Source organism: Ornithorhynchus anatinus, chromosome 7 (genome assembly GCF_004115215.2).
Source record: "Ornithorhynchus anatinus isolate Pmale09 chromosome 7, mOrnAna1.pri.v4, whole genome shotgun sequence".
Lineage (NCBI taxonomy): Eukaryota > Metazoa > Chordata > Mammalia > Monotremata > Ornithorhynchidae > Ornithorhynchus > Ornithorhynchus anatinus.
Window position 1 is genome coordinate 43,823,285 of NC_041734.1, and position 25,554 is coordinate 43,848,838.

Genomic DNA, 25,554 nt, shown 5'->3' on the forward strand with positions numbered 1-25,554 from the left:
AGGGACAGTGTCCACCGGATTTGGTTGTATCCTTCCCAGCATATAGAACAGTGCCTGGCACATAGTAAGTGCTTAATAAATACCATAATTTTTATTATTTTTATTTACTCTCTCAAGCACTTAATACAATACTCTGCCCCCAGTAAGTGTTTAATAAATACAAGTGACGGATGGAATCCCAGGCACCACTTTGGCAATAATTCAGGGAGTCCTGGCTGAGGACCATGTGAAAGCAAGTATTGTCTTAAGGTGGCCAAATTCCAAGGAAAGGGAAAATCCTAAAAGTACAGAGAGCCAGGAGTTATTGGGTGATGGAAGAGGCAAGATGGGGGAAAGGTAAAGGAAGTGACAGTAGGAATGCACAAAATTAAGATGGGGAAGAGGACAGAGGGAGAAAAGGAGAGAGATGGGAATTCAGACCCGGCCACCTTCTCCCCTCGTTATAGCCACTACAATGACTCTGATGGTCCTGCCCAGGATGGCCCAGTTGAACAGGGGCCACAACTGCTTCTTCTGGCCTAATGGTGGTGGCAGAAGGTGCCAGGCCAGGTTCTCCAATATGGTACAGTAGGTATGGGGATCTTTAGTGGTTGAAACTCTACATTGGCCCTGACCCCAGGAGGCTAGGCTTGTAGGGAGCCCTCAGCCTTCCTTCCTCCTGCAGTGTATTCTTCTAAGCTCTAGGGTTTTAAGGGCAATAAACACAACTTTCAAAGCGTGAGTGGGAAGCAGGACAGAGAAGCAGCAAGGCCTAGTGGAAATAACATGGGCCTGGGAATCAGAGGGCTTAGGTTTTAATCCCAACTCTGGCACTTACCTGCCATGTGACCGTGACCAAGTCATTGAGCTTCTCTTTGCCTCAGTTTCCTCATTTGTAAACTGGGAATTCAATACCTGTCCTTTCACCACTTTAGAGTAAGAGGGTGACTGTGTTTGACATGATCATCTTATATCTACCCCAGCACTCAGTAGAGTGACTGGCATATAGTAAGCTCTTAACAAATACCATTATTACTAGCACTCGTAGTAATAGTATTTATTAAGTGCTTATTTTGTGCGAAGTGTTGCACTAAGGAATAAGGAAGTCTATACATTGTAAGCTCATTGTGGGCAGGAAACATTTCTACCAACTCTGTTTTATTGTACTCTCCCAAGCACTTAGTACAGTGCTCTGCACATAGTAATAAATACCAATGGTGAAAAATAATACCATTGATTGAAAGTGTACAAGTGAGCATTAGTGAACTACATATTTTAGAAATCTTTTGCCGAAAATGTGACATCAGGTCACCTTGTTCTTTATCCTAATCCTCCCATCCGCAGCACCTCTACTGGTGTAGTGAAAATAGAGCTGGAGCTGGAGTGTCATGGCCACTTAAAACAAAGTGGGGCTGCCTCACTGCCTCTCTTATCCTTAGCAACCCCAACTGGTGCAGCCCAATTCTTACTCTGTCCTACGCCAGGCAAACACAAATACGGCCAGGCTGAAGCTTGCTATGATATGATAAGATAATATAAATTAATATTTATATTAAACATAGTAATAATTTTGGGGGGTTTTAAGCTTTATGTGTCAGATACTGTACTAAGCGCTGGGGTGGATACAAGCAAATTGGGTTGGTTGTAGTTCCTGTCCCTCATAGGGCTAACCATCTTAATCCCCATTTTACAGATGAGGTCACTGAGACACAGAGAAGTGAAGTGACTTGCCCAAGGCCACTCAGCAGACAAGTGTCGGTGTCAGGATTAGAACTCATGACCTTTGGACTCCCCAGCCCATGCTTTTTCCACTTCGCCATGAGGTTTTTCTAGTCTAATCGATGAACTAGGCACCTGTCATGGGGGCTGAACAATTAGATAGTAGGGTAATAGGGTTCAAAATAATAAAAATATTTAATAATATTAATGTTAATTGTAATAATTGTGGTATTTGTTAAGTGCTTATTGTGTGTCAGGCACTATTCTAAGCACTGGGGTAGATCCGAGGTACTTGGGTTGGACACAGTCCCTGTCCCAGATGGGGCTCACAGTCCTAATCTCCATTTTACAGATGAAGGAACCGTCACATAGAGAAGTTGTGTCTTGCCCAAGGTCGTACAGCAGACAAGTGGTGGAGTCGCTTGTCAAAAGGATAAGCCTTTTTTCAGCAGTGTGTGGGAAGAATGATTCCATTAACCCAGACAGTTGGGCGGACCAGAAATAGCAATAGGTTCAAGGAAGGGTTAGTTACATTCAAGAATGACAGGTACAAAATAGGTTATTTGAGGGAAAAGTTGGGGAAGTTAGAAGGTGCTGTTATTAGTTTCTAAGCCTCTGAGGAAAGGGCCTCTCTCTAGTAGGTGAGGAAGGAGGAATGGGGAAAGAGCAGAAGTTTCCAATTTACTCTCCTTTCTCTTTTCTCAACCCCTCCATCCCTAGGACTCTGGCTTGAATGTCTAGTAGGTTCCAGGCCTTTCAAGCTTTATGCCGTGAGGTGGATGCCACTGGCTCAGTGGCTGGTTCACCAATCCTGAAATATGACCTCTGCCATAGGTGCCAACTTTTCTCTGGGTTGGGAGTGCAGGGGCAAAGAGTGGGCTGGGATTTGAATGAGATTGAGGACCAGGAAGGGATGAGATTTGGGGTGCTTTTCAACCCCGAGTCTTGTCAGAGATCCTAGGTCATCAACTCTGGGTGTTCATCTTAGAAAGTTGTAGGGTTATTACTCCCTGCACCTCTCCATGTGGAGTTGGCATCCATGACTGTCCAAAGGGCCTTTCTTTCTCTTATCAGTTCCTTACTTTGGTAAGAATTAAAAACTTTCTAGCACCAATATTTTCAGGCAATGAGTGTTTGGAACCTTTAGACTATCAGCTCCTTGAGGTCAGGATCGTGTCTTCCAACCCTACTGTACTGTACTCTCCCAAGCTCTTAGTACAGGACTCTATGTACAGTAACCTCTCAATAACTATCATGAATTGATTGACTGGACTTGAGAGACCTGACATGAGGGACTAAAACCATTTCCAAAGCTGTGATGATACCTCAAAATGCCAGAAGCCTTGTGTTGTCCAGATGCTATTTGTAATGCAAATCGCCTGTTGATCCACTGCCATCCTGCCCCTCCAGACTCCAGAAGACAAGCCCCTGTAAATTTATGCTTCAGAAGTTGTTACTTGCTAAGGAGTTGCTGCTGTGTACTAGGGTAGAGAGACACAGGTACCAGTAGATGGGACAAGCAGGCTAAGGGATGGGAATTGCTAGTGGCAGATTTTTCATGGTGCTACCAGGAAAGGAGGGCTAGCAGGTGGTTCAGATGCAGTGAGAAAGCATCTGTCTCCCAGAAGGGAAGTACCCTAGTGCTTAGTACAGTGCTCTGCAGATAGTAAGTGCTCAATAAATTTGATTTATTGATTGAAATGATGCCTAGGTACTGCTCTCAGGGATGAGGTGGGAGCATTTAAGCCTTCAGCTAGGAGTCACACCTGGATCCTGAGTGTGCCCAGAGCCACATTGGCTTACTATTATTATAGTATTTATTAAGTACTTTGTTATGCATCAAACACAGTTCTAAGTGCCAGAGTAGATACAAGCTATTCAGGTCAGACGCAGTCCCTGTCCCACATGGGGCTCACAGTCCAAGTAGGAGGGAGAACAGGTATTGAATCCTTGTTTTTTACAGTTGAGGAAACTGAAGCACAGAGAAGTTTAGTGACTTGCCCAAGGTCGCACAGCAAGCAATTGGTAGAGGTGGGATTAGAATCCGGGTACTCTGACTCCCAGGCCCATGCTTTTTCCACTAGGACACGCTGCTTTCCATGGGTCTGGAATAGCCCAGAGGCACTGCCCTGGCAAGGGACACACCATAAATTGGCTGGAACACAATCTTCCTGGATGGAGAGGGAATAAACATTTCACCACGTCTTCCAGCATTAGGTTTCATGGATTTTACTTTTGGTTTGTATAAACATACAGGAAAAATCCTGGCAGGTAGCTTGATATAGGTGATGGAACTAGGTTTTCTTTGGAGAGATCAATGGTGAATTGCAAAAACAGTGGTCTCTGAAACAGGGTGGGGTAGAGTGGCACTCAGAAATCTTGAGGAATACCTAACTGGAGGGACCAAGGAAGTACATGTTGGGAGGGGTGGGGGTAGGAAGAGGGAGGAAAGAGTTCTGATAGTTTCCCTTACTACAGCTCTTTTAAAACTTCTGAGAGAGTTAATTCTCTCAAATTCATTTGCAAATCAGAGGCAGTGTGGTCTAGTAGTAAGAACCAAAGCCAGGGAGATAGAACTGAGTCCTAGACCTGACTCTGTCAATTGTCTGCTGCGTGGCCTTGAAGAAGTCCTTTAAGTTCTCTGTGCCTCAGTTACCTCATCCATAAAATGGGCTTAAAAGACCTGTTCTCCCTACCTCTCAGACTAGGAGTCCCGTATGGGAGAGGGACTGCATCAGATTTGGTTATCATTTATCTACCCCAGTGTTTGGCACAGAATAAATGTTTAATCAATGTCATCATGATTATCAGATACTTCATCTGGAGCTTCCTGAGTTAGTGCCCATGTCAGTAGCAACAGCATGTTGGGACAGATCAGAATCCCTCAGTCAGTCAGGGATGAGGATGGATGTTTGTGTGGTGACTGAACTGGAATTGGATTAGGGGCCAGCCTACACTTCATCATTTCAGCCGTCTTCCAGCAGGAGAAGCTCCCTCTCCCTTTGCTTTTTCTTTTCCTCTAGCTATTTGACATCCTCCCTCTGCTTGTGGTCTCCAGAATAACACACAGCATGCTGGTACAGGGGAACCTTGGTTTTCTAGCAACCAAACCCTGCTTTGGGGCTGTTTTCTCTCTCCTCCAGATAATGCCCCCCCATTCTGTTTGCTTCTGTGGATGCTCCCACACCTTGCTGTCACAATGACTGAAGGAACAGATGAAAATAACTCCAAGGTCCCTTTCTGAGTAGGGACTTGCACTCAGAACCCTATATAAGCCCGTCAAATGGCAGGGACTGTCTCTATCTGTTGCCGACTTGTTCATTCCAAGCACTTAGTACAGTGCTCTGCACATAGTAAGCGCTCAATAAATACTACTGAATGAATGAAATAGAGGATCAGTTTGAATGATTTTTTTTCCCCTGGCCTATGACCTTGCACATGCTCATATCAAAGGAAACCCTGATGTACGCCTAAAGGACACTGCATCTACCTCTGCCCTTTCTCTCCTTAGGCTCTGTTAGAACATCCAACACCCCTGCCCAGTTTGCTATTACCTTTGCTCTTCCTCCAACCATTAGAGGGGTTCGGGAAGGTGCTGAAATCAATTAATCAATCAATGGAATATATTAAGCACTTACTGTGTCCAGAGCTCTTGGAAGAATACAAAAGACTTGGGAGACATGTTCACTGGCCATAACAAGCTATTTATGCCACTGAGCAAATGTACCATTTCAAACAGAGTTTCTCTCACTTGCTGGCCATATTTTGGAGTACCATACAGCATTACAATCCCACAGTACATATGTAACATATCCATAATTGATTTTAAAATTTATCTCCCTCTCTAAACTGTAAGCTTCTTGTGGCAAGGAACATGTCTACCAACTCTGTTGTCCTCTCCCAAGCACTTAGCACAGTGCTCTGCACACAGTAAGCACTCCATCAATACTATCAATTAACTGAACACAGTCGGTATAAATTCCATTGCCCTTTGACAGCCTCATTTCCCTATTGCTCAACTGCAGTGCTTGCTTGGGCTCTTACCAGTGATGTTTGGGAACAGCTTGTAATAGGGCTGCTGGCAGGAATAGTGGATCTCTGATTTGTATATGGTGAGGTTGTCCCTGGTGGTAAAGGTGACAGATCCGTGCTCCAGGTTGACAGGGGCTTTGCAGTCTGCAACTGAAAGGAGAAAAGACAATCAGGTCCTTTCTCTAGCCACTGCCCTCTGTGGCCATCTGCTGCCTGTTTGTCTGTGATCACTTACCTGGTGAAGTTCTGGGCTCCATGAAGGTGGGATGCCTTCCTCCTCCTCCCCTCCTTCATTTGAGATGCTAAAATCCAATTCCCCCACCTTAATGTACTGAGTGCACCTTCCACAATCTCTTACAATGATTAATTCAGGTGTTCATAGGCTGGGTCCCATGTTTAGCACAGTCTTCACTCTGCTGCCCGGCTCATCTTCCTGCAGAAACGCTCTGGGCGTGTCACTCCCCTTCTTAAAAACCTCCAGTGGTTGCCTATCAACCTCCGCACAAAAGAAAAACTTCTCACTCTAGGCTTCAAGGCTATCCATCACCTTGCCCCGTCCTACCTCTCCTCCCTTCTCTCTTCCTATTGCCCAACCCGCACACTCCGCTCCTCTGCCGCCCACCTCCTCACCGTCCCCCGTTCTCGCCTATCCCGCCTTCGACCCCTGGGCCACGTCCTCCTGCGGTCCTGGAATGCCCTCCCTCCTCACCTCCGCCAAACTAATTCTCTTCCCCTCTTCGAAACCCTACTTAGAGCTCACCTCCTCCAAGAGGCTTTCCCAGACTAAGCTCCCCTTTTCCCTCTGTTCCCTCTACCCCCCTTCACCTCTCCGCAGCTAAACCCTCTTCTCTCCCCTTTCCCTCTGCTCCTCCCCCTCTCCCGTCCCATTCCCTCAGCACTGTACTCGTCTGCTCAACTGTATATATCTTCATTACCCTATTTATTTTGTTAATGAGATGTACATCACCCTGATTCTATTTATTTGCTATTGTTTTAATGAGATGTTCTTCCCCTTGATTCTATTTATTGCCATTGTTCTTGTCTGTCTGTCTCCCCCGATTAGACTGTAAGCCCGTCAAAGGGCAGGGACTGTCTCTGTCTGTTACCGATTTGTACATTCCAAGCGCTTAGTACAGTGCTCTGCACATAGTAAGCGCTCAATAAATACTACTGAATGAATGAATGCTCTGCACGTAGTGAGTGCCACTGATTGATTGCTATCCTGGCTGCAATGAATTCCATGGATCAAGTTTTCCTAAAACTCAATATTAATATCTTGTCCTTTATAAAGGACTTTGATGTTTGGTTTGGTTGTCTATCTCCCCCTTCAGACTGTGAAGCCCGTTTGTTGGGCAGGGATTACCTCTGTCGCTGAATTGTATATTCCAAGGGCTTAGTACAGGGCTCTGCATATAGTAAGCACTCAATAAATAATGAATGAATGAATTTTGCCAAAGTGCTTTCACTTCCATGATCTCATTCTAACCTCATAACGTCCTTGGCAGATTGGGGGAGGGCAGATATAATTATCCCCACGTTATAGGTGAGGAAACTGAGGTCCAGAAAGATTAAGCCACTTGCTCAAGGTCACAAAGTAGGCCAGTGACAGAATTAGGACTAGAACCCAGGCTTTCTGACTTCTAGTCCTGTGCTCTTTCCACTGCCTCCCAATTCTTGGAAGCCTTTGGAACCCAGTTCCCTCAAGCTGGCTCTCTCCAGCCCCTCTCTAATTATAGTCTCCCCAACCCCTGTATAAGTTTAAATTGAATTTCAAGCCTCTGCCTCCCTGGCAGAGAGACCAAGAGTGGGCAAGAGGGAGAGAGAGCATAGGGTGAGATGGACGAAGGGCAATGGATTAGCAGAAATAGGGAAAATTGGTTGGTGGTTTTTGGAATTGTATGCTGGCCTAGAGAGTGAGAGTGATAGAAGGAGTTGTTGGAGGTACCTTAAGGGACTATTAGATAGCCAGACTAGATCCCCTTTCACAGAATTAGCAATTCAGTGTGTCCAAATTTATGGTGCATCACAGGAGATGGGATGAGAGAGCTGAATCCCCTAGATCTAAGAACCCTGGTGACTGGGGCTGGGAGAGGGGACTTTTGGAGTTCTCCAAAGGGGTTTGGTTATTATTATTACTATCATTATTATTAATATTTTAATGGTACTTAAGTGCTTACTATGTACCAGGCACTCTAATAAGCACTGGGGTAGATAGAAGATAATCAGTTTGTGCATAGTCCCTGTCCCACATGAAGTTCACAGTCTAAGTTGAGGGGAGGAGTATTTAATCCCCATTTTAGGGATGAGGTAACAGCCCAGAGAAGTTGTGACTTGCCTAAGGTCACATAGCAGACAAGTGGTGGAACCAGGCTTGTAATCCAGGTCCTCAGGTCACACTAATTCCCAATTTCAATTTAGGAGTCTGGAATTCTAATTTGGTCCTGAAGTTCCCAGACCTTCTGAAGCCTATGGAACCATATCTGACACTTCCAAGGATGCCTCCCAAGGTGGAGGTGGGGATGGGCCTGGGGGAGGGTCTCTGGTTTCTGAATCTCTCCAGAGGTCCTGGAGCCTAGAATGACCCAAGGTAATCTGGAACCTTTGGGTATGCTGCTCACCAAATCTCCCAATGGGATGGACTGGGTAGAAACAGATCCTTTCACTGCACTATGAGGGAGATGGCAGCCAAAGGTCACAGCTTTGGGACAGCACAGACTATCCAGTCAAGAGGTGAGGACTGTCAGAGTTGGATTTCAAAAGCTGAACATCTGCCTTGGCAAGTTGCTCTTTCTAGTCTCATATTTTGAGATGGTTTCTCTGGAATTTTGGGGGAACTCCTCAACTTGGGCAGACAGGCCATATACCCCAGCTCTTGCAGTTGCTCAACCTGCCAGATTTTTCTGAATATACTTCCTCATGACAGTGTCTAGCTCCATGTCCCAAAATACCATTCTCCTCATGCACCAGCTCTTTTCTAGGGGTAAAACCCATTTGCCCTGACCCTGTTTTTCCCTTCTCCAGTGCCTAGGTACCATCTTCTTTTTCTCTCACCCCCCAATTTATCCCAAACTCCTGCTCTTTTGATCAGTTTTGATCCATTTAAATATGTCATATTCTAGAAATCTCCCTCATTCCCTCCTCTTTGGGCTCTCTGGGTGAACTGCAGTAGAAAATCCCCCAAAGGATAAATCAACTGTGTTTCCTTCCCTCTGAGCCCAAGTCCCAGCTTTTATCCCTCTGACATAGCAAGCTGTCAAATCTGTCTGGCTTTCTGTCTTTTTCACGGGAGAGAACTCTGCCCTCCCAACCTTATTCCCCTCCCTACTTAGCCCTTATGGCTCAGGTTCATACAGAGTATCACCACCTTCCACTCAAAAGTTGCTTTACTCTTAGCATTATTTAGATTGTGCAAAAATGAAAGGTAATGCCTCACCCGGATCCTCAGAAAACCAGACTGAGACCACCAATTCCTCAGAGATAAATCCTTCACATCAGATGGGTCTTTGGGTAGGCAAGCTACTTCCTTTTCCTGGGACTCAGTCTCATTTCATGTCACACAAAACTGCCTTCTATTTTCCTCAGGAGGTATCTTGAGGTCTAATTTCCAAAAAGAACTGTTTGCTTCAGGAAATAGGCACTAGGTTAATGCTAGGCAGTGATGTTTACTGTAGGAGAATCTAAGGAACACTTTCATTGTTCGGCATACTAGAATAAATGGTCTCTCCTTAGATTTTCCTCATTTGTGTGGTCCCTTGACCCAAGGATGGGCCTACTCCTGCATATGATCAGAATCTTATTCTCCTGCTCAACCTCCTTTTTCCACCACTCTACCTGTGGCAATGTTACATAGCCAATAGCTTTAGTTGAGAGCCACTCCAAGTAGGCAGCTAAGTGAGCCCCTAGTCTTTGGAATTTACAAACAATTCTCTCATTTTCTCTTCAGTCCTTTCATACCCTCTTGGCTTCTCCCTTTCCCACTTTCTAAATTTCTCCCCTTCTCTCTCCATATCCTGTCTCTTTCTTCTCTAAGCCTGATCTCTCTGCCTTCTCTCCAGTGGCATCTCCAACTTCTCTACCTTTGGACATTTGACTTGTCTTATTCTTGAACCCACTTTCCCTCTGCCCTCTGTTTACCCATGCAGGCTCCATCATGGGCAGTCAGTGGAATAGTGAATGGGGAAAAAAACAGGTTCCTAAAAACATCTACTACTTTCTAATCAACTGCCCCAACAACCTGCCAAGCTCCATTGGGTTAATGATATCCTACCCACCTATTCCTGGAGTCCAATCTCATTCTGTCCTATGGAGTATCTGGGAAGTCCATACCTGTTACTGTGGACCCATTAAGGAGAGGGAAAATGCCTGGGTGGGTCCCTTCCCCTGAAAACCAAAGCTTTATATCAACACCGAAGTCCACTGTCCCTCAAGCTTCTCTGTCTTGGGAATATAGCAGGTTTGGGCCATACTTCCTAGGTCCACCAAACTCCATCAGTGGCTGGACCAGAAATGGATTGGATTTGGGGTGGAGAAATACAGAGAAGCTCACTGAGACCCTGACAACATCACTTTCCCCCTGTTGGAAGATACTCTCACAGGCTAACATGCTGGACACTCCCCCTCATAAATGTAGCCTAGATGCTACTGCACTAATGACTTCAGGCCTCTAAATATTCCATAGAATGTGTTCCTCCAGATTTCTAGCTATAAAAATGGGTAAAGAGAGGAGAAGCAGCAGAGTTTTCTTAGTGACAAATTATTCTGAAGGACATTTTTTCAGCTCCTTGGGGGAATCTGCTCAGTTGGGAAAAGCAGCAAAAGATTAAATAATGAAATAAACAAAGTACAATCAACAATTCAAGAATTTTCTCAAAAATTACATGTTGGATATGGAGTGCATCAAAAGCCAAAGTATCTCATTCAGCTATACACACAGTGGGTTATGGATCTTTGGAATTCAGTGTTCCCTGGGAGATATTGGAATCAGCAGCACTGAGAATCTAATTGCTTTTCCTCAGTTTTATGGAGACAGCGTCTGAGGTGCGAGAATAATCCTGAACAGGAAAAGCTAGTTAGAAGCAGCTAAACAACTTCAGGGGCAATTCAAGGCAGCAGTGAACATCTCAGATCCCACAAAAATCCATCTGATTTAGCTGAAGTGAAAAGAAGGGAAAGGCTTGTTGTCCCCAGACTCATTAGCATCTGGTCATGACTAAGGGGAAGTCCATCTCATGATGTCAGCATGGCATGGTGTCGTGCCATTCACTCTGCCCCTTGTTCTGATTCAGGTCTTCACTCCATGCTGTTTTCAGTTTCTGCAACCATGGTGAAATCAGAGGGGGAAAGGGAAGAAATAGAAAGAGAGTGGAAGGAGAGTGAGAGGGAGGAAAGGGAGGGAGAGAAAGATTAGTAGGCAAAGTATAAAAAGCTCATGCAAGAAATAAAGCCCTCTCAAGAAGTAATTACCATCAGATTTGGTTAAGGGTGCATAGGGGTGAATGTGACAAATATGAAGAATTATAGTGGGCTGTACACTTGGCTGAATCAATACTCAACAGAGAAGTAACTTCCCAATTAATGATGTATGTTCCAAGTGAGAATACTCAAGAAGCTACTCTGAGCAGTAGGGAGGAAACCATCCACGAACTGGAATACTGTAGTTTTTTAAAAACAATGGGGAGACATGATGTTCTAAACACTGTAAGATCAGGACCATGAGATATAAATACAAACCACTGGAACATCTTGTCATGGCATTGTTTCTACTGCTGCAGTATTCAGCAGGATATTTCCGAGAAAGTGTCATTTCTGGCAAAGTACTGTAGCTTATGCTATACTCTGAGGTGGTGAATGAGAAAAGACAACCCAAAAAGCTCCATTTTCTTTAGTCATTCCTTGGCCCCCAGCCACAATAGCTCATGCAAGAGAAAATGAAACAGAGTGAATACCCAAGCCTGAAAGTGATGCCAAGAACTCAGATGAAGTGGGAGACCCCTGAAGGCTTACCTGGCTGGGCAGCAAACTGAGGAAGGGACTTTTGGGTTTGTGTTGATGGTCATTTCAGTTAGCCTTTCAGTTAGCCTAGTGGCCTCTGAGCAGAGTGCTAGCCCCATGAAGAAAGGCTCAGGTTTTTTAGAATGGTTGTTTCTTCCTCTTTCCTATAGATGGTAACCACCTTGACGGCAGAGACTGTGTCTTCAACCTTCACTGTAATCCCGCAAATGTTTAACTCAGTGCTGTGCACACTGAAGGTGCTCAATAGATCCTAACAATTAATCCTTAACTTCATATCCTCAATTTCTGTAGCATGATCTGTCCCACAATTTCTCTATTCCTTTGCTTAGCAATCTGCCATAATGAATCAGGGACCCGGAGCAGAATTGTGTTACATGAATCCCATGAATCCAGCCAGAATTACGGTCAGTGAATGAACATTCCAGCCAGTCTGTGAGGTAAAAGTGGCTTGGAAAATCTGCCTTTGAGATCTAGTGTGACTTGTCTGTCCTACTGTTCCATCTAGTTGTAAATAATTTTGTTTGTACTCTGCACGCAGTAAGTGCTCAAATAACAACACTGATGGATTGATTAACGTGTCTGAACCCCACATTAGATTCTAAACTCCCTGTGGGTAGGGGATATATATTTTGCTTCTCTTGTACTTTCTCAGGGGATTAATATAATGTTTTGCCCTCAGTGAGGGCTCAGAAAGTGCCGTTGATTGAATGAATGTTCGATCAATCAATGGTATTTACTGAGTCCTTATTGTGTGCAGAACACTGTACGGAGTGCAATGTAACAGAGTTGGTAGACATATTCTCTGGCCCACAAGGAGCTTGGTCATTGATAATTAGCCATTCCCTTTTTGGAAACATGCTAGGTTTGCAGCTCATGTTCTGCAGTGCCTCCTTTTTCCTCATTTCAGCATGAATTCTTCCAGGCAAAGGAAGTTACTTCATGAGTGTTCCAGAGGAAAATGTAGCATCAGATCAGTCCACCTGATGAACTGTGTACCTTCACAGTGTCTTAGTAGCAAACAATCAACTATCTGCCTGCCAATTCCTTCTTTCTTTTTGTCCCAGTAAGCAGTGCATGTGATAAGGGCATTGTAGAAGTAGGGAATCAGTCAATCACTAGTATTTCTTGAGCACTTATTATATATGGAGCACTGTACTAAGTGCTCGGGAGAGTACTATGCAACAGAACTGGCAGACACGTTTCCTGCCCAGATGGAGCTTAAAGGCTAGGGAAGACCTGATAAGATGTGTGCCTGATTGTCAGCCAGACAGCCTGCCTAAGGAGAATTCCCATAGAGCACACAGAGGCTGGGAATCAGGTCACACACAGAGTAAATTCTTTTGTTCAGTGCAACAGAGGTGTTCAGTGAATGGTGCCTAAATAGAAGTGGTGTGATTGAGAGAACTAAATCGAGCAAGTTACAGTCCCAGTGACTCTGAGTTTTAATTCTGACTCTGCCATGTACAAGAGGGGGTGAACTTAGGGTAAGTCTTTTCAGCTTTCCATACCTCAGGGTCTCCTTCTGTAAAGTGGGTGTAATGCTGACAAAGACGTGGTCAGTAATAAGTGGAAAGTATTTGGCAGAAATCTGAGGCTGCAAACCAGGCTTTGGATAACTTGAATTTCCATTTGTCCTTTATTTCAGACCTAAAATGATTCAACTTGTCCCATTTACACAATTATCACCTCTCTCTGCCAAGCTGCCTGAGCAGGGCCAGGACAGGCAAACATCCCTGGGGGGACAGAGAGCTGCCCTAGAACACAGAGATCTAGACTGTAAGCTTGTTGTGGGCAGGGAGCACATCTACCAACTCTTGTTGTACTCTCCCAAGTGCTTAGTACAGACCTCTGCACACAGTATGCACTCAAGACATATGATTGATTGAGAAATCTTTCTGCCAAGCTGCCTCAGTCCTCGTTCAATAACTCATTTATTGTCTGAGTCCTCATTTCCTCTTCTCCCACTCCCTTCTGCGTCATCCTTGCACTTAGATTTGTACCTTATTCATCCCACCCTTAGCCCCAGAGCACTTACATACATATCCATTATTTACTAATTTATATTAATGTCTGTCTCTGCCTCTAGGTTGAAAGCTTGTTGTGGGCAGGGAATGTGTTTATCAATTCTGTTATATCATACTCTCCCAAGCGTTTAGTACAGTGCTCTGCACACGGTAAAGACTCAATAAATACCAGATTTTCCTAGGATGAGCCATCTGGCTAGATTATTATCTCCCTGGGGCAAGGTTCATATCTAATAATACCAATGCACTCTCCCAAGTCCTTATTACAGTGCCCTGAACAGAGTAAGTGCTCAATAAATAAATACTACTGATTGAACCAGAAATAGCCCCTTCATTTAGTTCCCTTGAAACAGTGACCTTGGGCAAAGGTGCTTTGACTGATGCTTCTCACCATTGCCAATTACAGCTGAAAATAAGCAGCTGATGAATAAGCTGATTGAATTTTTTTATTTCCCCTGAATTGGGCCATTTTTACTTCTTTTTCTTGCTAGATTTATCCTCAAAGGGGATCTGCTCATCTGCTCATTTGTTTGCTCTACTTCAGGTATGTTACACTGATTCTCAGAGGCTTTGTCTTCAAGCACCCCAAACCTCAAAATGAAGGGTATTTCTTTTCCACTTTGAATCAAAACAGCAACTGCACCAAAGCTAGTGTACACAAATTCCCATGACAGGCATTCACAGATAGAAAGTATCGTTTCTGGGGATTTTTGGTTCTTTAAACATCTTCATGTTTATTTTTCACTGGATTTTCATTTGTATATTCAATGACATTCTGCTATTTCACCCTGATATACTTGAATGACTTCTTACCATAGCCTCCTATTCAAACCATCTGTAAATATTCTTTTGTTTGTCCATCTCCCTCTTTTAATTATGAGTTCCTCTAGGGCAGAAAGGTGTCTTCTGCCTTACACTCCCCAAGTGCTTAATACAGTGCTTTGAACACAATAGGTTCTCAATAAATACCACTGATTTGATTGAATGATGTAATAACCTATATAAAAAGGTGGGTTTTTAAAGTAGGATTAAAAAGTTTGAACAGGCCAATCAAGTCCAAATCCAGATTCCAAGAGGGATATTTTTGAAGCTTCCCTCAGCTTCCCTCACCTTCCCTTAGGTGCCCCAAATCCTAGGAAGAAGTCAGCCTCTTAAAGCAGCAGTAGAAATAGTCATCTACTTCCTTGGCTAGAGTGACTAATGATTTAGGTTCCATGAGTAGAAAACACTGCTGCTCATTTCACTCATTTTCCCTCCAGGACAAGGGAGGTTTGGCAAAGAGCCTTGGTGGACTGGGAAAATCTTACCTACTGTGGTTAAAAGGGATAAATCTGGAGGTGGGAATGGGAATAAGAATCCTGGGCAGTAAAGAATCCATCCAATACTCCCTTTGGTCCCCAAGGCTGAGCTGAGGTTTGGAGAACTTTTTTGTTTTTCCACCCTTTCTCCGTCTCCAAAGCCAGGAATCAGAATGGGCCAAAATTCAAGCCCGAGCTGAATGCTTTTGGAGAACAGGCTATTGCTGTTGCTGCCAGAGGCACCCACAATGCTTTCAGAGCAACTCTTCTTCCCTTGCTCCCTGCCCCCTGCACCAGTTGGGCTCTGCACCTCATTGTGGCCAACCTCTTTGACCTGGTTCCCTCCTCATCAGCCACCCTCTTCCTTTTCCAGGAACCCTCTGTTTCCCAGGTTCATCTGGTCCCTCAGCTTGGGTTGGGTAGCCGGAGACTGGGCGGGGGTGGGCAAAGAAAGGCCAAGGCTCCTATTTGATGAATAAATCCCTGGAAGCCGACACACATTTCACTGTGGCCATTGGCAAAGTCACTCTGTCCTGGGCACCGACAGTCAAAATAGTTTTCCGAATGAGCAATTGCTCAGACTGGTTTCAGGCCCACGGAAAGTGCATTCTTTCTCTGAGGCTAGCAAACTTGTCTCCAGCTGGGACACATCCACTTAGTTTAATCCACACCCATGAAGAAGACACTCTTACTTTTGCAGGTGGGTATCTTGTTACTCCATGTTCCATCCTTCAGGCACTCGATCTGGAATGTGTCAGCCTCTCCATTATCCTGGGAGAAAGACACAGTGATGAATGAAGAAGGGAGGGGACTTCCCTAAAACCCCAAAACCCACAACTCCCAGGCAGCTTAATCCCAATGAGTCAAGTGCAGTGGATTAGCAATGAGATCTTCCCTAGACCCTTAAGATCCACTGTAGCCACAAGTCCTGGGTGTTCTATTTGAGGTCTTCACTGCCCACCATCTCATCGTCTGGGCAGGGGATCCGTGTACCTTCAGCACGTTGTAGCCAGAATCACAGCTGATGACCACCTGGTCTTTGAAGGAATACATGGCCTGGGAGGGCTCAATTTTCCCATTGATGGGGGGTTGCAAGCCTGGACATGAATTCCCTGAGGGATGGAGGGAGGAGAGAGAAAGGCAAGAAAAATGGTGAATGATCTACTGGTTCCAGTGGAACTGGCTGCTTGCATCCACCTCCATCACTAAGAGAGAAGTAACGAGTGGGTTTGTAGAGGGGAGAGGGAAGGAGTGGTATCTGCTGGGCTTTTCAGGCGGTCCAACCATGAACCAGCTTTAGGGGATGGAAACATGAGGGCTTTGTCCTTTGATTATCACTTTACTTCACTGTAGTACTTTCTAATTCAAATGAACAGTGAAATAAATATGAAAGGACACGGGTGCACAGACACACACACACACACCCCTCCCCTCCCCCCCCCCACCAAGGTTCAAAGCAAAGGCAAGAACCTCAGTCAAAAACAAAGATTTACACTGTGAAAAGCTAATCTCTCAACTAATCTCCTACTAGAAAAAGGAGGCTGAAGATGTACATGGAAGGGAGACTAAGTTACCTGTTGCAGTGTATGAGAGCTTCCAGCCTCCATTTTCCCCAGAGTTGTCACTATGGAACAGAATCTGGATGCTGTTACTTTTGGTCTCTATGTGTCCTGGGGATTTCTCTCCGCAGAAAGGCCCAAACTCATTCTGGCCGGCTTTAATCTGCCCAGATCCACAAAGACAAAGAGAGGGTGCGTATCTGATCTCACAGGGTGAACATTCCATTTATTCTCTGGAAAAGCTCTGCAGAATCATTAGATTGGACCCATGAAGAGACAGTGGGTTAAGTTTGGCTGTAGAATTCCTAGTTGAGAAATCAGTTACTGCTCACATCTGGCTTTGGTAGGCTGATCATGTATTTGGCAGCTGAAACTTGGACCAAATGTGAGAAGGAGGGCAAGAGGTGAGGATTCTTATGTGATCCTCTAGCTAGAAAGGTGGATAGATCATACAATTTAAGTAGGATTGAATAGACACCCTCCAGGGAACATGGCCCAGTGAATTGTGAGACCTTCCTGCTTACCTTGACATAATCATAGGGGCATGACACCTCAGGGTGGTCTTCTATGTCAAAGCTGTCCTCAAACTGCAGGCTGAGCACAAAACCCTCTTCCAGCTCGATCCTGTAAAGGCAGTCTGAACTCTTTGGATACGCACTGGGAAAGTCAGGACTGGTGATCACTCCCGTCCTCTGGGTGAAGAGGTTATCACTGCACTCCACTGCAGCACACACATACACGAGAACAGAGGACCCATAAAGCACTTGACCACACCGGGAGTTGTCCGGGGCCAATTTCGATGGCAAATGAGGTAAGCGGTTCCCTCTGGGGAGCCCACGGTGAGGGACCTGGCAGGCCTCTGACCCTTCCAAGATGGCTGCCAGAGCTCTTCTCAGGATAGCAGCCACATCTGTGCAGAATTCCCACCCACTGACCATCCTCCTGAGACTCCTTCAAATAAGATAATCTTAAAAACTTTGACATTTGATGATTCTTTTTCATATCTTTAAACATGGAGATCTGCAGGGCGATGGTAATAGAAAGATGAAGAGTGGGCAGGACATGGACCCTATAGTCCTACTCGCTCTATGGCCCAGAAGGAAGGTGAGATTTGGGAGTCCCCAGAGCAGTTTTCTGTATTGGTTCTTGCTGGAAAGCTCCCTCTGCCTCCCACAAACACCCAAACTGGAACTGGGCTCTGAGGTCCGATAGCATAGCCTGCCTTCCTCCATCTGGAGCTGGTTATAAGGTGGTCCCAGGGGACCAACCTCAGCTCCCCCAACCCCGAGGAAGATGTCAGGTGGTCCGAGGAGTCCGGGTTCAGTTTCCCCAAGTCAGGGAAGCTGGTTTGGGAGTCCCAGAGTGGGGATTTCATGGCTGAGTCACTATGGCTCTCTAGTGCTCACTGGCACAGGGACTAGTCAAGGGCAGGGGCTAAGAGAAGCTGGGATGGGAGGGGCTGGTGACTGGCCATGAAGTGGGAGCTGGGGTACAGTCTAAGGCCACCACTGTGTTCTTGCTGAACCCAGAAGAAGCAGCGTAGGGCAGCATCAGCCAGAGGTGATTTTTTTCTGGGCAAATTGGAGCAAGTGGACATCCTGGGGCAAAGTGTGTGCCGCTGTGCCATCCCTGGCAGAGCCCCACAGCCCCATGGTCAGCCCCATGGGCAATCATATTGGATTGGGCCCAGGGTCTGGCTCCAGCTGCTCATTGGCGAGTCCACACTATAAGCCACTGCCACCACCCATGATCAGGAACTAGTGGGGGGCATCCTTGAGTCTGGGAGACTGAGGCCATGAGGCAGAGGAAGCTGTGGACCTGTCACCCCGGTTTTTTGTGTGGGCTCCTGCAACTGGTATATAGAGAGGGGAAAGCCAGGACCCCCAGCCCCCCACCGCCCGGCTCCGAGCCCAGAGGAGGCTGCCCGTGTCTGTCTCCCCTGCTAGACGGCATGCTCCCTGAGGGCAGGTCTTCTAATTTTACTCTCTTCTTCCAAGCACTTAATATAGTGTTGTGCACACAGTAGGCCTTTAATAAATATTATTGATTGAGTGATGGAAATAGGAACTGCCAGACTGAAACTCCTTTGGTTATGAAAGCTAGACAGATGTAAGAACTAATTTATGCTTCATGACTGGAACTGGCTGCTTGACTTTCTGCAAAATAGAACTGTTAAAGAAGCTGGGTTGACTTCATTTCCCGTTTATAATCCACTTTTTAAAAAATGACATTTAAATGCTAGTATATAGACAAGGTTACCAGATTAGGGACCTTATTTTACAGATGAGGAAACTGGGATTACACAGCAAACCAGTGGCAGAGCTGAAAATCAAACCCAGGTCCCCCACCCCAAATTCCATATGCTTTCCACTAGGCTTCACTCCTTCCTCTCATTTCTTTCATGTTAAAGTACTGGCCTTAGGGTGAGAACTTTTTTTTCCTTAGTAGGGGATCATTCCAAGGCTAAAACAAAAACATGATCTTCACTCTAAAAGAAAAAAAGTCTCTAAAATCCTCTGGAGTGTCCATGGAGTTTTATAAATCTTGATGGAGTTAAGATTCCTGAAGCACTGTTTCAAGTGTTTGTTTTATGCTGGAATTAGAGGCAAGAATTGGTTTCCTTAGTTAAAGTTCCCTCCATTCCATGCCGCCTGCCATTCCTCTACTCAAAAGCAACATGAGACGCCTCAGCCACCACAGTTTCTTGGCCAAGTGCTGAACGTATTCTTGCCCTTTCACCTCCACAGCATCTCTATAATATACTCTTTCCTCTCCATTCCCCCACGGACTGTAGCCGTCTTGTGGGCAGAGATAGTGTCTACTAACTGTACCGTACTTTTCCAAGGACTTACTAGAGTGTTCTGTATACACTTTGGTCGATTGACCCGAACTGCTACTACACTGATCCAAGCACTTATCATTTCCTGGCTTTGCTACTGCACCAAATTCCTTGCTGACCTACCAGGCTTCTGTCTCTCCCTTCTCCAGTCCATACTTCACTCTACTGCCCAGATCACTCTTCTGAAAATAACATTTAGTACACATTATCCCCTTCCTCAACAGCCTTCAATTGTTGACCTTCCACTTTTGCATCAAACTGAAACTCCTTACCATCGATTTTAAGTTATTCAATCAACTATCATCCTCCACCTAAACTCACTGATCTGCTATAACTTAATCAGCACACTTCACTCCCCTAATGCCAACCTACTCTCTCTACCTGGATCTTGTCTATCCTGTTACCGACCCCTTGCCCTCATCCTCCCCCGTCTGGAATTCTCTTCCCTTCATAACAGATAGTCCACCACTCTTGCCACCTTCAAAGCTCTCCTTAAATCACATTTGCTCGAAGGGGCCATCTCTGATCAAGTTCTCATTTCCCCTACCCACCCTTCCTTCAGTCTCATTTTGCACTTGGCTTTATACCCTTCAAGCACTTTTATATTCAGCCCAGCTCCATAGCACACACACACACACATACACACATATATATATATATATAATTATGGTACTTGTTAAGTGCTTACTTTATGCCAAGCACTGTTCTAAATGCTGGGATAGATACAAATAAGTCAGGTTAGACACGGCTTCAACTATCATTCTGATACCCAAACCTACATCTCCTCCCCTGTTCTCTCTTCCTCCCTGCAGGCTCTTATCTCCTCCTGCCTTCAGGATATCTCCACCTGGATGTCCACCTGCCTCCTAAAGCTCATGTCCAAGACTGAACTTCTTATCTTCCCTCTCAAATCCTGTCCTCTCCCTGACTTTCCCGTCACTGTGGATGGCACTACCATCCTTCCAGTCTCACAAGCCCACAACCTTGGTGACTTCCTTGACTCCGCTCTCTCATTCACCCCACACATCCAATCCATCACCCAAACCGGCCCGTCTCACCTTCACAGCATCGCCAAGATCTGCCCTTTCCTCTCCATCCAAACCGCTACCTTGTTGGTATAATCTCTCATCATATCCCAACTGGATTACTGTATCAGCCTCCTTTCTCATCTCCTATCCTTCTGTCTCTCCCCACTTCAATCTATACTTCACTCTGTTGCCCAGGTTATCTTTCTACAGAAACACTCTGGGCATGCCACCCCCCTCCTCGAAAATATCCAGTGGTTACTATCAGCCTTCACATGAAGCAAAAACTCCTCACTCTTGACTTCAAAACTCTCCATCACCTGGCCCCCTCCTACCTCACCTCCCTTCTCTCCTTCTACAGCCCAGCCCGCACACTCCGCTCCTCTGCCTCTAACCTCCTCACTGTGCCTTGTACTTGCCTTTCCCACCGTCGACCCCTGGCCCATGTTCTACCTCCTCCCTCCTCACATCCACCGAATTAGCTCTCTTCCCCCCTTTAAAGCCCTACTGAGAGCCCACCTCCTCCAGGAGGCCTTCCCACACTGAGCCGCCCTTTTCCTCTGCGCCTCCTCCCCTCCCCATTACCCCTACACCCTCCCTCTGCTCTACCCCCTTCCCTGGCCCACAGCACTTTGTATATTTGTACATATTTATTATTCTATTTATTTTATTAATGATGTGTATATATCTATAATTATATTTATTTTGATGCTATTGATGCCTGTCTACTTGTTTTGTTATCTGTCTCCCTCTTCTAGACTGTGAGCCTGTTGTTGGGTAGGGATTGTCTGTATCTGTTGCTAACTGTACTTTCCAAGCACTTAATACAGTGCTCTGAACACAGAAAGCGCTCAATAAATATGACTTAATGAATGAAATGACACAGTCCCTGTGCCACATAGGGCTCACATTCATAATCCTCATTTTACGGATGAGGTAACTGAGGCCCAGAGAAGTGAAGTGACTTGCTTAAGGTTACACAGCAGGCATGCAACAGAGCTGGTATTAGAACCTGTGACCTTCTGACTTCCAGACCAGTGCTCTATCCACTACGCCATGCTGCTTCTTGTATATCCTTATACTCTATTATTTTCCCTTCCGTGTTTTATTTTAATATCTGTCTCCCCCGTAGACTGTAAACTCCCTATGGGCAGGGAACATGTCAACCAACTCATTGAATTGTTTTCCTCCAATCCTTAGGACAGTGCTCTGCACAGGAAACAATAAATACCAGTGATAATGATGATGATGAAAATTGAGAAGAAGCATGGCCTCGTGGATAGAGAAGGACCTGGATTCTAATCCAAGATCCACCACTTGTCTGCTGTGTGAGCTTGGGCAGTTCATTAACTTCTCTGTGCCTCAGTTCCCTCAACTGTAAAATGGAGACTAGGACTGTGAGCCCCATGTGGGATCTGGACTGTGTTCAACCTGATTAATTCAGTACAGCCTGGAATATAGTAAGTTCTTAACTAATACCATTAAAATAAACTCAAGTAAGTGCAGGAAAGGTTTGTGTCTGAGAAAGTTGAGTGACTAGGTGGCCACCTGATACCCTTTTGACCTTTGCCTTTCCCTCCAGGGACATGGTGACTCCTAAAATTTACTCCCCTGACCAAATTTAGTGAATTGCCTGGTGGGAAGGCTTATTGTAGTACTGAGGTACATTTCATCCTACTTTGACTGTGAGCCCTATGTGGGATAGAAATGGTGCATAGTTATTACTTTTTTCCATGGGGACACCTTATGGCTATTCTACTACACTGGCTAATGTTTCACTGAAAAGTGATAGAACAGCAGGTCAATGGTAATGATGAGGTCAAAAGTCTCATTTGGTCACAGAGAACTGGACTTTCCCTAATGTTTGAGCGGATCTTCTTGACAGGGACTGTTTCAGAGTTGATGAAACTTAGGGCGTGAGCTGTGCTGCCATGATTGGCCAAAGTTGATTTAGTGTCTCAGCAGAGTTGTAGTTTGAATTCTCATCCCGGGTTAGACTAGCCTGGTGGGAAACTGGGCACATGCCTAGGAAGGGGCTAGAGTAGCCCTATTTGCAATCAATCAATCAATTGTATATATGGAGGGATTACTGTGTGCAAAGCACTGTACTAAAAGCTACGGAGAGTACATTATAACAATATCGCCCACAACAAGCTTACAGTCTAGAAGGTAAATTTACAGTTCCTGCTAATGATATCACAATCCTTGGAAATCCCATCCCTGGAAATTCCACCCCGGACAGTCTACCTACAAGGAATTTTTCTGGACTTCCTGGGATAATACAAACACTTGAATTTCCATTCTATAATTTTAGTATTTGTTAATGCTTACTATATACCGAACATTTTGGCAGTTATGAGATAATTAGGTTAGATACAGTTCCTCTCCTACATGGGGCTAATAGTCTGAGGGGGAGGGAGAATAGAAATCCCCATTTTGCAGTTGAAAAAAACTGGGGCATCGAGAAGTTAGGTGACTTGCTCAAGGTCACAAAGCAGATAAGTGATGGAGCCTGGACTAGAACACAAGTCCCCTGACTCCCAGGTCCATGCTCTTCCACTAAGGCCACGCTGGTTCTCTGAGTATGAAACGTTCTCTTTCTTTAACCTGTTTCCTTGAATTCTCCTGGATTCACATTGTGGAGTGGAAAACAGGACAAGATAAGTAATTTCTGAGCTCACTGAGACTTGTGCTACTCAGTGTTAAGAGTCAACAAATCTTCAACCTATCAAAACTTCAAATTTCCCATTTCCTCTTTTCTTGCTCCTTCCTCCCCCCACCCCACCACCACATCTCTTTGTGCTGCTGCTTTAAGTGAGGTGTGAAATGATGGCCTTCTTCCAATCAGAATACATCATAATTAGGTATCCTTATTTCCTCCCTGGCCTTACCTCTGCAAGTCCGGTTGTCAGAATGGAGGATGTAGCCAAAGCGGCAGGAACAGTAGTAGCCGCCTATGTAGTTGTGGCAATAATGGTCACAGGACAGCTCCTCATCGCTCTTTTCAATGCACTCATCTACATCTGCAGGAAGGTAAAAGAATCTTGCACATGTTGCTTATAGAATCCTTTAGCTAGAGGGTCCTTGAGGGATCATACAGTCCAGTCACCTGCCTATTGGCTATGCAGGATAGATGGTTTTTTTTGCTTTCTAAAAGCTCTCCAGGGGTGGAGAGTCCACAATTTCCCCTTTCCTTTCTATGCTAAAATATCACTTTGAGTGCTGAATCTCTCAGATTGTCAACAATTTCTTTCTTTTGCCCATTTGCTCTTTTTTGGTCTTCATTGGAAGAACAACTGCATAGTAATTTGCCCATTAAATCCTTATATGCCTGAAGAAAATGATTACATCCTCTTTTAGCCTTCTTTTCCCTAGGCTAAACTACCACAAGCCTTTTCTTTTACAGAGCCCATAATCATTTCTGTCATTCTTCTATGAATCCTCTCCAGGTAACCTAAATACTTTTCAAAGTGCAGTGAACAAAACACGACGCAACACTTTAATAAGGATCTGACCAATGTAAAGTATGTAAAGTAGACCAACTACTACCTTTATTAATAAATGATTAATTATTATAAATTATTAATTTCATAATAAAATCCTGATATTTTCAGCTTTGGTCCATTGTGATGCCTTTTGCTATACTTGAGGCTAGCTTGTCTTTCTCCATTCTGAATTCGATTTACTTTTCATCTCTAAGATATTACCTTGTCCTTGTCCTGATTGAGCTTCATCCCGTTTTTGTTTATTTTTCCCATTTTTGTTTATTTCCAATTTGTTTATATCATTTGGACTTTTGTGTCAGTGTTCCAAACTGCGAGCAGCCCCAGTCAATTTAGAATCATCAGAGAACAGAATGGCAACGTTTCAAAACTTTTTTCCAACTTGTCAACAATGATATGAAATAAAACTGATCACACTACCAAGCCTTGTAGGACACTACTGATACATGGTGAAGGTATTTTTGGAGTGCTCACTGCGTGCCAAACACTGTGCTACTGGGGTTAGCTATAAGATGATCAGATCGTACACAGTCCCTGTCCCACATGGGGGCTCAAAGACCAAGAGAGAAAGGGAGGATGGGTATTTAATCCTTATTTTACTGATGAGAAACATTAATAATCATAGATATTCATGGAATTAAGCACTATGTGCCAGACACTGTTCTAAACACTGGGGTGGGTGTGAGCAAATCAGGTTGGCCACACTCCCTGACCCACATAGGGCTCCCAGTCTTCACCCCCATTTTACTGACAAGGTAATTCATTCATTCAGTTGTATTTATTGAGCTCTTACTATGTGCAGAGCACTGTACCAAGTGCTTGGAAAGTATAATTCAGCAACAGATAGAGACAATCCCTATCCATAACAGGCAAGGCACAGAGACGTGAAGTGACTTGCCCAAGGCCATAAGACACAGAGGCATTAAGTGATTTGCCCAAGGTCACCTGGCAGACAAGATGGGTAGAGGTTACAACCCAGGTCTCCTGACTCCCAGACCTGTGCTCTTCCTACTGGGCCAAAGAGGCAGAAAGTGAACATTGGCGACACCATGTTGTGCATGACCCATGAGACAGTTCCACTCCCACCTAGCAGTGTGGGGCCCTGCCAATGCTTTCCAAGCTTGCCAATGAGGATGTCACTGAGGGGCCAATTCAGGAGTTTTGCTGCAGTGTTGAACTATTAGAAAAGCAACATGGCCTAGTTGAAAGAGCATGGTTCTGGGAGTCAAGGGACCTAGGTTCTAATCCCAGCTCCTTCACTTTACTGTGTGACCTTGGGCAAGTCACTTCACTTCTCTGTGCCTCAGGTCCCTCTGGACTGTGAGCTTGTTGAGGGCAGGAATGTGTCTATTTGTTGTTACACTGTACTCTCCCAATCACTTAGTACAGTGCATTGCACAGAATAACGGCTCAATAAATATGATTGAATGAATGCAAAATGGTGAGTCTATACCCATTCTCCCTCCTTCTTAGACTGTGAACCCCATGTGGGATGAGGTTATTTTGTACCTACCCCAGCGTTTAGTATACAATGCTTGGCACATAGTAAACCTTTAACAAATAC

At 44.9% G+C, this 25,554-nt stretch overlaps 1 protein-coding gene across 4 annotated transcripts in view; it reads right to left on the bottom strand.

The window, feature by feature from the left end:
• The window catches only part of MASP1 (MBL associated serine protease 1), a 75,987-nt gene that overhangs the window by 19,466 nt on the left and 30,967 nt on the right, over window positions 1–25,554 (bottom strand). For 3 of the 4 annotated variants that reach the window (XR_003760901.2, XM_016227991.3, XM_016227989.3), the window contains exons 4-9: window positions 23,379–23,510; window positions 17,148–17,344; window positions 16,639–16,786; window positions 16,058–16,176; window positions 15,757–15,835; window positions 5,743–5,880 (exon numbers count right to left, since the gene is read on the bottom strand). Coding sequence is in view for 3 of the 4 variants with exons in the window: in XM_016227991.3 (XP_016083477.1) it covers window positions 5,743–5,880; window positions 15,757–15,835; window positions 16,058–16,176; window positions 16,639–16,786; window positions 17,148–17,344; window positions 23,379–23,510 (813 nt within the window). In the remaining variant the exon portion in view is untranslated. Of the gene's footprint in view, window positions 1–5,742; window positions 5,881–10,255; window positions 11,043–15,756; window positions 15,836–16,057; window positions 16,177–16,638; window positions 16,787–17,147; window positions 17,345–23,378; window positions 23,511–25,554 lie in introns of those variants that run through there. The other variant, XM_016227995.3, reaches the window with a different exon arrangement.